Source organism: Dermochelys coriacea, chromosome 2, assembly GCF_009764565.3.
Source record: "Dermochelys coriacea isolate rDerCor1 chromosome 2, rDerCor1.pri.v4, whole genome shotgun sequence".
Classification (NCBI taxonomy): Eukaryota; Metazoa; Chordata; order Testudines; family Dermochelyidae; genus Dermochelys; species Dermochelys coriacea.
Window position 1 is genome coordinate 90,555,254 of NC_050069.1, and position 11,474 is coordinate 90,566,727.

An 11,474-nucleotide genomic window follows, 5' to 3' on the forward strand; every position below is an offset into this window, starting at 1 on the left:
CCCCCTCCCCCCCATCTTTCTGCATGGAACAATCTTGCCTCCTTTCCATATCATGTGACTTCCTGCTCTTCCTTCACATGTCTCCCCAGAGCTCATTTCTCTTGGGAGAGACTTCTGTAAGTTTCCTGCAAACAATCCCTGGTGTGCTCTGTGGGGCTTAACTGTTCAAATGGGTCTGAGCTGGAGTATAAGCTCTTTGGGACAGAGACTGTTTTCTTATGTGTCAGCTACATCTTGCCAGAGGCAGTTCTGCATTGTTGGTACAAACATCTCTGGCATCTTGAAAACACTTCGTTGCTTTTGTAGTCCAACCTGTACGGCCAGTGAGAGAGTGCTATATATTAAGCTGCTGCCTTGTGACGTATTTAGGCAGCTTTAAGGAATCCAGTGCCTGTAGCACCAAATGGGCACTCTGTGGGCCTGAAAGGTGGAAATCAGACTCTTCTGGCTTTCCAGTTTTCACCAGAATCAATAGAATTCTGCCCATTGATGCCTAGAACATTCACCGAAATTTTGGAATTAGTGAGATGCAGTCTTCAAAAGTTATCACATATAGACACAAAGAGAAATGCCACTGAGTTGAGCGTTGGTCCAGCTAGATTTACCATAATGTGCTGCATAGGGAACTATGCAGCTTCTGAGTGGTCTTCAACGAATTTTTGTAGAATATAATTATCTGCATGCTTAGTGGTTTTAACTACAAGGAAAATGAGTTTTCCAAAGACTTTACTGGCTCCCTATTCACTTGCAGATGCCATAAGTATGTTAATATTGCTCTGTAAAGCCCTATTTATCAGAGTCCTAGTTATCTGAGAAATTGCCTCTGTTTCCCTATTGTGCCACAATATTTGAAGTTAGATTATTATGAATTATTTGTATTAGTGCAGTACTTAGTCCCTATATTTAAAGGTTTGGAGGTCTACTGGCAGGGCATTTTCATGGCAGTGGCCCTCAACTTTGGAATTTTCTTTCCTCACTGGTCCAACTGAATCAAAGTTTGTGGACCTTCAAGGCACAGTGTGTTTAAAATAACTCTATAAGCACACCTTTGTCTAATGGGGGTATACGTTTCTGGGTCTATGTCCTCTCATTGATTACAGCCAATGTAACTAAATGTTATATTGTTTTCAAATTAGGGCTGTCAAGCGATCAAAAAATTAATTGCAATTAATCATACGATTAAAAAAATTAATTGCGATTAATTGCACTGTTAATAATAGAATACCATTTATTTAAATATTTTTGGATGTTTTCTACATTTGCAAATATATTGATTTCAGTTACAACACAGAATAAAGTGTACAGTGCTGACTTTATATTTATTTTTGATTACAAGTATTTTGTAAAAACCAAAGAAATAGTATTTTTCAGTGCACCTAATACAAGTACTGTAGTGCATGAAAGTTGAATTTACAAATGTAAAATTATATACAAAAAACCCCTGCATTCAAAAATAAAACAATCTAAAATTTTAGAGCCTGAAAGTCCACTCAGTCTTATTTTTTGATCAGGCAGTCACTCAGACAAACAAGTTTGTTTATATTTGCAGGAGATGATGCTGCCCGCTTCTTGTTTACAATGTCACCTTGAAAGTGAGAACAGGTGTTTGCATTGCACTGTTTTAGCTGGCATCACTAGATATTTATCTGCCAGATATACAAAAGATTCATGTGTCCCTTCATGCTTCAACCACCATTCCAGGGAACGTGTCCATGCTGATGACGGGCTCTGCTCGATAACAATCCAAAGCAGTACAGACCAATGCATGTTTATTTTCACTATCTGAGTCAGATGCACCAGCAGAAGATTGATTTTCTTTTTTGGTGATTTGGATTCTGTAGTTTCTGCATCGGAGTGTTGCTCTTTTAAGACTTCTGAAAGCATGCTCCATACCTTGTCCCTCTCGGATTTTGGAAGACACTTCAGATACTTAAACCTTGGGTCGAATGCTATAGCTATCTTTAGAAATCTCACATTGGTCCCTGCTTTGCATTTTGTGAAATCTGTAGTGAAAGTGTTTTTAATATGAACAACATGTGGTAGATCATCATCCAAGACTGCTATAACATGAAATATATGGCAGAATGCGAGTAAAACAGAGCAGGAAACATATAATTCTCTCCCAAGGAGTTTAGTCACAAATTTAATTAACGCATTACTTTTTAATGATCCTCATCAGCACAGAAGCATGTCCTCTGGATTCATGGCTGAAGTGTGAAGGGGCATGCGAATGCTTAGCATATCTGGCACATTAATATCTTGCAGTTCCGACTAAAAAAGTGCCATGCAAATGCATATACTCACTCTCTGGTGACACTGTAAATAAGAAGAGGGAGGCATTATATCCTGTAAATGTAAACTAACTTGTTTGTCTTAGCAATTGGTTGAACAAGAAGTAGGACTGAGTGGACTTAGAGACTCTGAAGTTTTACATAGTTTTTTTTTTTTGTTACATAACTGCACCCAAAAACAAAACAATATGTAAGTTTCACTTTCACAACAAGGCAGTTGCACTACAGTACTTGTATGAGGTGAATTGAAAATTACTATTTCTTTGTTTATCATTTATCAGAGCAAATATTTTTAATAAGAAAATCATATACACTCTGATTTCAATTACAATTCAGAATACAATATATATGAAAATGTAGAAAAACATCCAAAATATTTAATAAATTTCTGTTGGCACTCTGTTGTTTAACAGCGCAATTAAAACTGCGATTAATCGTGATTAGTTTTTGTGAGTTAACTGATTGACAGCCCTATTTTAAATGTTTTTATGTGTGAGGATATACAAATACACACTTCATAAATAAAGACTAACGTTCATGATGTTGCTTGTGGGCCCTGATGCCCACCCATACTTTTGACCCCTTCAGACCACACAAAAATAGCTACCCCTAGCAGGAGATTTGTGGAAGACAGCAGAAGAGAAATAAAATCAAGTGTGAAATCCTGGGCCTATGAAATCAGTGCAAGCTTTTCCACTGATTTCAGTAGGGCCAGGATTTCACCCCAAAACTTGAATCAAAGTTGTAATATCTGACTGTGGCTGAGCCAAAGGAAAATACAATTTTGCAGATACCGCACAGCTTTAAACCTACAATTGCAACAGAAAATGCTTTTAAACAGAAAATTAAATGTAGAATGATTCTTTCTCAACGAGGGGAAAAAAGTTGGCCCACCAAACTGTATTAACTCTGAGGTACCATCGGAACATAAATTTGCTTTAGGTAGAATGAGAATATTCTCTGCTTTAGTGTGCCAGCAGCTTTTTATGTTCACTCTTTTCAGTCAGGCTCAGAACATAGACAGCTGAGTTGTATAAGCCAGCCAGCACAACTGCACAACTTACCAAATAAGGGGAAGAAGTTCAGATAAAAATGCAATTTCGGAAGCTGTGGTATTATATCTGGCCTCGGAACGTAATAAAATAAAGAAACAGGGAATAGACATTTTGTCGCTTCAGAGAGAAAGCAATCTATCTGAAGGAGTTAGAAGTACGGTGGCTGGTAGGTTGGTAAATAAAATTTGCATGCAAGGCCCCAAGATGCATGGAATCCATGTAAACATAAACCACTGGCAGCATATCATCTACCCTAAAGCTTCCAGCTATCATTGCTCAGGTAAATATTTGAAATTCAAGCAGACCGCAAGGTAATTCTGAACTTAGTAATAAAATAGAAAGAGTACTCAAGACCAAACATTACAAGATTTTACTTGGACCCTTATTGTTCATGCCTAAAAATAGAGAGCAAATACTGTCAAAAACAATTTTAAAAGTAGAGCAGAACATTTTTTTAGGCCCTCATAAAACACAAAAGTTATTGTGGATTCCATTATTACAATAGGGCATATTGCTTCTATTTTAAATTATACTTTCAGAAGTTTCAATTAATTCAGTGACATCATCAAGTAGAGCGACATCTTTAGGTTTCTAATGAAATTTCTAGAATGAAAATTCACAAAAGTTATTTTATTTTTCTTTAGAAGTCTGGTGACATTCAAAATGACAGACTGTAAATGTTGTCAAGCCAGAAAAATATGGGAATGTTGCTTTATACTAAAGCCCTTAAAAAAAAAAAAAAGGCCCAAAAAGAACTTTAGTGTGCAAATATTTTTACAAATGCAAATTAAAATGACAATTTATGAAGTATTCAGCTATATGTTAATATTTTTATTCAATTAGGAAAAGCTTATTGTATCCAATGAACAAGAAGTTCTCCGTGTCCATTATCGAGCTGCAAGAACTTTAGCTAATCAGACACTACCATTCAGTGCCTGCACCGTACTGCTGGATGCTGAAGTATATAATGTGCCCCTGGACTCTCAGGTAAAAGGAGACTTGTTTTAGGATTTCAGAAAATCCAGTTAGATGATTCTCCTATTACTTATCTTTGATATGTACTTTTAAGTCTGCCTTGAGAGAAGATATTTTGGGTAATAACCTGGTACCATTGAAGTCAATGGCAAAACTTCCTTTGACTTCCTGGGTGTCTGGAGCATGGATCGGGGTGTGATTTTGCACAAATGTTGACTGGAAAAGCTTTGTGGAGAAGCTCATACAATACCTTCCTGCCCTCTGTAGGGCAATAATTAGTTTATTTGAAAAGTGAAAGTCCTTCATTTTCATAGCCCCTAAAATTTCACCAAATAATTTTAAAGACGTTAGCCACATTTGTAGTTAAACACGCCAAGATAAAGGTAGTCAGATCTCATGTTTTAGGGCATAAACTATTTGCCTGCAGAGCTGAGGAGGGATTTCTTCTCCCTAGACAACATTGCGCAATTAACTAGGTTTATTATAGGGGCTTGTTGCCGTCTTCCTATAATTACTATTGGAGTAGGATACTAGACTCATAGACAAAAGAACCGATCCAGTATTTCATGTAATCTATTCAGATGATTTGCTATTATGGTTGCTACCATAGTTTTAGGGTTTTTGTGAAGGGATGGGTGAGTGTGGGATTCCAATGTGGTATAAGAAATGAAGTAGAAGGATATATCTGAACAATATTTGCATGAAAAAACTTGTATAGTGTTTAATGTTTTAATTTCATTCAGTGTTTTAAGAGATGTGATACCCTAAAATACTCTTCAGTAGTCTAGTACCTGGTGAAAGAGAGTGGCAGTTTTGTATTGTAAAATATCTGCCTGTTCCCTAAGGGATTTTTGAAGTATAGCAGTGTAGTCTTTCACTGAAGGACTACTGTGGTGGTGGTTTTTTTCTTTTGCTGTTTGTTCAGTTGTTTAGTGTTTATGTACCTTATACTATTAACTATACTCCTCTGTCATAAAAATTCATAATTGCAAGTGTGAAGATCTTCAACGCTGCCAACTGAAAGATTTTCTTCTTAAAAGCATAGTATGGTTTCCCTAGTTTTCATCCTCAATGCACAATGTTTGTTAAAAATAAGCAGTAAATTCTGAGACTACTCTGTATATTTAATTATGTGTGGAATGACACTAAAGTTTGCTGCTGTCATGATTCTGAATATGCTTACACATTATGAGCCTTCCATGAATAGTCCCAACAAAGAATGACAATGGAAATATGATCAGACCCCCATTTTGATGGTTGTGACTCCTTTTGTAATAGAAGTAGTTTGATTTCTCTGTGGCTATAAGAAAAATACTAAGGCATTGAATGATGGACATTTTAAGGTGGAACATCTTTGCAAGGAGTTTTTGTCATGTGGAGTAAAAAGTAATATGGATCTTTCTCTTGTCCGGCTTTTGAATGTCTTCTGCAGCCAATCAGATCAGATTGCTGAACTTCCCTTTCGTTGGTGTTGTTGCTTCCCTGAACCAGAAAGACTGTTTGGTTACTGGCTTTTTTAAAGTAGAACAAGTAGTTTAGCAATGTTGTGGTAGATTTATTTTAGTGTATATGAGCTAAATAAAATTTTGAAAGACATACTTAAATCTTTTACTTTTCAGAGACTCTTATCCATAATTGTTATACCTGGTATACAGCAGATAACTTTGGGTCATAGAATCACAAACTCCAGTCTTTAGTAAGCATGGTGACTTCTACATCATTTGTGGTGTCAGCATGTAAAATCTTGATACATTGAATCAAAGTCTACTATTTGTCACCTAAAAAAGTATTTTTTACGTAGGCCCCTGTAACGGGGGATGCTTGCCACCAGTGCCACCTCGTGGTCAGGCACAGGTGTGGCAGGTTGTCTTCTTCCCTGACATCCCCCTTTTCAAAAAAAGAAAAGGAGTACTTGTGGCACCTTAGAGACTAACAAATTTATTAGTCTAATAAATTTGTTAGTCTCTAAGGTGCCACAAGTACTCCTTTTCTTTTTGTGAATACAGACTAACACGGCTGCTACTCTGAAACCTGTCATCCCCCTTTTCAGTTATAGTTCTGTCTTCTTGGTCTGTCCCTCCTTTTGTGGATCAGCCTCCCTGCTCCAGCCAGGTCACATGTCCCAGTCCACCCATTTTGGGGTATACAAAAAGAAAGTCCAATCACAGAGAAGTCTTCAGCACCTGCAAGGGCTTCAGGGCTTTCACCTTTGTTTGGGGACTTTGCGATCTGGATTCTTGATCAGCCCGGTTCTTCCCATTGTGGATTTTCTGCTGAGGTAAAGGTCCCTGTTGTCATATCTTTTGGAGTTGGTAGGGGAGCCTGGGGTCTGATCCAGGGCCCAATGGTTAAGTTCTACTCTTTGGGGTGTTAAGCAGCTGCCTCCCTGGATCACTTCCTACCTAAGTCTCCTTTTTCCCCATGGAGTAAATTTAAGAACCACAAATAAAGTTTCTGGCCTTTGTAATCAGTCACCAGACTCTCCTTTGCAGGCTTTGTCAGGGCTGTGTTGCCAGGTCTCAGGCAACAAGAGTTCCTGGGCCATACTTGCCCAGAGCTCGGAGCAGAGCTCTGCTCCCTTCCACTACCTGCCTCTCCTGAGTAGCTCTGCTTCCCTTTTTAAACTCCAGCTCATGCTTGTGCAAATTTTTCAGGTGTAGCAGGACAGAGCCATCTGGACCCAGAGCTGCTTTTTAATCCCTTGTTCTCCAGTATTGTAACAGAAATAAGTATTGTTAACAACATGCGTTACCTCATTATTTGAAAAACTGTTTCTAATGTGTTTCTTTTGTAGGCTGATGACAGTAAAACATCAGTTAGGGATCGATTTAATGCAAGGCAGTTCATGTCATGGCTACAAGATGTAGATGATAAATTTGACAAATTAAAGGTATGTATCTTCATTTGTCCTTTCAAAGCTGAAAAATGCAACTACAAAGATGAGATGAATAAGTATGGTAAACTTTTTTTGAGTGCAATATCATAAATTATTATAGTCCTGTTAGGAGCATTTAAAAGAAAAATTCATAATCTTGAGCAACTTACTTTTATGTTGATATGTAAAGAAATTATTTGGTGGAACCTGTGTTTTGTTAGTTTTCAAGTAAATATTATATTAGATATGTATTTCAACTTTCTAAAGTTTCCTTTTAAAGGTCTTCGGTGATACTTAAATGCAGTTTTCTTTTTAAAATGTTTGTTTTAAATATTTGAAAACATTAACCTAATTTTTCATTTTGAACAGACATGCCTTTTGATGAGGCAACAGCATGAAGCAGCAGCTTTAAATGCTGTACAGAGACTGGAATGGCAGCTTAAACTACAAGAACTTGATCCTGCTACATACAAATCTATCAGTATTTATGAAATTCAGGAATTTTATGTTCCTCTTGTTGAGGTTAATGATGATTTTGAATTGACGCCTATATGACAGCTGGCTGTCTCTTTCAATGGAAACAGTCTGAGAGAAATGGACAGCAATGGGCAGAAATGTATGCATCTCTTGAGGTATAGCACTTAATTCTGTGGAATATCTCCTTGTCCAATAATCAAGATATTCTTTCAGAAAAATAGTTCAAAGTCTTGTTAAATATGGTAATGGATGATAGTAAATACTATGTCATTTAGTGATAAATGACATTAATTATATTGGATGCTAGTTCCAAAAAGCAGTTTCCCAATAAATGCCATTATTTATATTTTAAAAGTTAACTACAACTTTAGAGCATATTCACTGAAAAGATGACAAAATACGGTGAGTTAACAGCGCTGGAAGTTGTTAACAAGTAAAATAACCACTGAAAAGCATTTGATATTTAATAAAGCCTGCTTTAAAGCTTTGTATTATGAAACTTCAGTAACAGTTGAACTCCCACAGAAAAACAATGACAAAGCCTGTGGAAGAAATACAAGATTTGGAAGGGAAAAAGTCTGTTCGTTTTATTGTGTTTGTAAATTTGTATAGTTTTCTTTCTGGAAAAGATGTAATATTGTCATTTTTAAATAACTTATTTTATACATATTGTGAAAATGTAAATAGTCTTGTAATTAATGTTGAAAACATGTACAAAAATAGATATTTTAATTGTAAAACTGTTTTGTCTAATGTTTTATTGGACCAAAGTTGTAGTTTTTATTAAGTGTAGTGTATTTCTGGTTGGCAGTTCTTTTAGTAAGGCATGTGTTTGATTTAGCTGCTTGTTTCATCACCATAACCGTAAAAGATTTGAAACTGAATGGTGTTGCATGCTTCACTCAACTTAACTCCCTTACTTCAGTAACTGATACCTAAATAACTGTAATATTTACAAAACCACATTTCATATTAGTCTGCTATTGTAATGCCATACCTATGACTTACTATGGTGAAAATATTTTGTTTAAACTAAAACACCTTTTGCTCTTACATGGTGGTCTCACAATAGAGCCTATTTTTTCCCCAACAAAATGCCTTTGAATGAAAATTCTTAAATTGTACATTGTCTATTTTAATATTTACCTATGGAAGGATATGTAAATAGTTGTAAATATGTTTAATAAATTTTATTGGTCATGTTAACAAATGGCTGTATTTTTTGACTGAAATTAAACCTTGAATCTTAGATACTATTTAACAAAAATATTTTAAATGTATAAGAATTGATTTATAATTGATTAGTTGAAAGGGTCGAGTGTGTGTGTGTATGTGTAAATATATATACTGATCACCTTTGCAGTAGTTTATGAACAGCTGATGATCAGGTAAGTTTTTATCACTTCTATCATAGCCCTGGTCTACACTACGAGTTTAGGTCGAATTTAGCTGCGTTAGGGCAATTTAACCTTGCATCCATCCACACAACCAAGCCTGTTTTGTTGACTTAAAATCTCTTTCTGTACTCCTCCCCAGCGAGGGGAGTAGCACTAAAATCAACCTTGCTGGGTTGAATTTGGGGTAGTGTGGAAGCAACTCAATAGTATTGGCCTCTGGGAGCTATCCCAGAGTGCTCCATTATGACCGCTCTGGACAGCACTCTCAACTCTGATGCACTGGCCAGGTAGACAGGAAAAGCCCTGGGAACTTTTTGAATTTCATTTTCTGTTTGGCCAGCGTGGCGAGCTCATCAGCACAGGTGACCACAGAGTCCCAGAATTGCAAAAGAGCTCCAGCATGGTCCGAATGGGAGGTACTGGATCTGATTGATGTATGGGGAGAAGAATTCGTGCAGAACTCCGTTCCAAAAGATGAAATGCCAATATATTTGCCAAAATCTCCAAGGGCATGTTGGAGAGAGGCTACAAGAGGGACACACAGCAGTGCCGCATGAAAGTTAAGGAGCTGAGGCAAGCCTACCAAAAAACAAAGGATGCAAACAGTCACTCCGGGTCAGAGCCCCATACATGTTGCTTCTATGATGAGCTGCATGCAATTCTAGGGAGCGCCTCACCACTATCCATGGACACCCTGCAAGGGGGGAATCTCACGGAACAGGGATGAGGATTTTGTGGATGAGGAGAAGGAGGTTGAGGATAGCACTCGGCAGGCAAGCGGAGAATCCCTTCTCCCTGGCAGCCAGGAGCTGTTCATCACCCTTGAGCCAATACCCTCTCAAGGCAGGCTACCGGACCATGAAGCCGGAGAAGGCTCCTCTAGTGAGTGCACCTTTGTAAATATAATACAGGGTTTAAAATGATTAATTTGCCCTGAAGACTTGGGATGTATTCGCAGCCAGTATAGCTACTGGAAAAGTCTGTTAACATCTCTGGGGATGGAGCGGAAATCCTCCAGGGACATCTCCATTAAGCTCTCCTGGAGGTACTCTAAAAGCCTTTGCAGAAGGTTTCTGGGGAGGTCAGCCTTATTCTGTCCTCCATGGTAGGATACTTTTACCACGTCAAGCCAGTAGCAAGTAATCTGGAATCATTGCAGAACAAAGCATTGCAGCGAATGGGCCTGGGCTTTGGTGGCATTCAGGCAACATCCATTCTTTATCTCTTTGTGTTAGCCTCAGGAGAGTGATATCATTCATGGTCACCTAGTTCAAATATGGGAAATTTGTTTAAGGGGACATTCAGAGGTGTCCCCTCCTGCTGGGCTGTTTGCCTTTGGCTGAAAAGAAATCATCCCCGCTGTTAGCTATGCGGTAGGGGGAGGCCCGTTCATGCTGAGCTGTTTGCATTTGGCTGACTGGGATCTTCCCTGACACTAGCCACGTGGTTGTGGTGGGGGAGAGGGTGAAGCGATCATCTCAGAGAACCGTGGTGGGGGTTGGGTTGTGCTGCACATTCACCCTAAAACTGCAGCCCCTCCTTTTAAATGGCCATCCCAACAGGCTATGCTTGGTATGGGGAAAGGAGGGTGCTGCTGTTTGCAACCGTTCCCACATGTTATGAAGGTTGAAGAAGCCGAAACCCTTTGCTTTACCATGACTGCCTGCAAGCCAAATTCTGTTGCCCAGCTGAGCATATATGAAGTCTCTCACCAAACCAGCAGGCACTCAATATAAGAGGCAAAATGCAACCTTCTACCAAAAGCACATGCGCTATGTAATGTGAATCGCCTGATTCAGTGTGAAATAGTCTCCCCTTTGTTCTCTAAAATGTATCTTTTTAAATACTACTCTCCCTCGTTTTCCTCCTGCAGCTGCAAATGTTTCTACGCTCCCCCTATCATTTCCGTCCCAGAGGTTAGCGCAGATTAGAAGGCAAAAAAAACGCATTCATGATGAAATGCTCAGTGCTCATGCTGTCCTCCTGCACTGAAAGAGCTCAGCAGAATGCGTGGAGGCAAACAATGCAGAGACCAGGAAAGCGTTAAATGAATGTAATGAGAGGAGGGAGGAGTCCGCTGAAAGGAGGCAGGATGCAATGCTGAGTCTAATGGGGGAGCAAACTGACATGCTCAGGCGTCTGGTGGAGCTGCAGGAAAGGCAGCAGGAGCACTGACCACCGCTGCAGCCCCTGTATAACCGCCTGCCTCCTCCCCAAGTTCCATATCCTCCTCACCCAGACGCCCAAGAATGCAGGAGGTGGGGGAGGCTATGGGCACCCAGCCACTCCACCAGAGGATTGCCCAAGCAACAGAAGGCTGGTATTCAATAAGTTTTGAACTAGTGTGGCCTTGTCCTTCCCTCCTCCATGACCCCACCCAGTGCTTCCCTCCTCACCCACCCCT

General features: G+C 38.9%; 1 protein-coding gene across 4 annotated transcripts in view; it reads left to right on the forward strand.

Annotated features, from left to right (window-relative positions):
* Nucleotides 1-8,879, forward strand: part of ANKRD12 (ankyrin repeat domain 12) — a 104,719-nt gene extending 95,840 nt beyond the window's left edge. For all 4 annotated transcript variants that reach the window (XM_038389960.2, XM_043508095.1, XM_038389958.2 and 1 more), the window contains 3 exons: nt 4,190-4,333; nt 7,116-7,211; nt 7,566-8,879. In XM_038389960.2, coding sequence (XP_038245888.1) covers nt 4,190-4,333; nt 7,116-7,211; nt 7,566-7,751 — 426 coding nt within the window. In that variant the 3' untranslated portion in view covers nt 7,752-8,879. The remainder of the gene's footprint in view (nt 1-4,189; nt 4,334-7,115; nt 7,212-7,565) is intronic.
* The last annotated feature ends 2,595 nt before the right edge of the window (nt 8,880-11,474 follow it).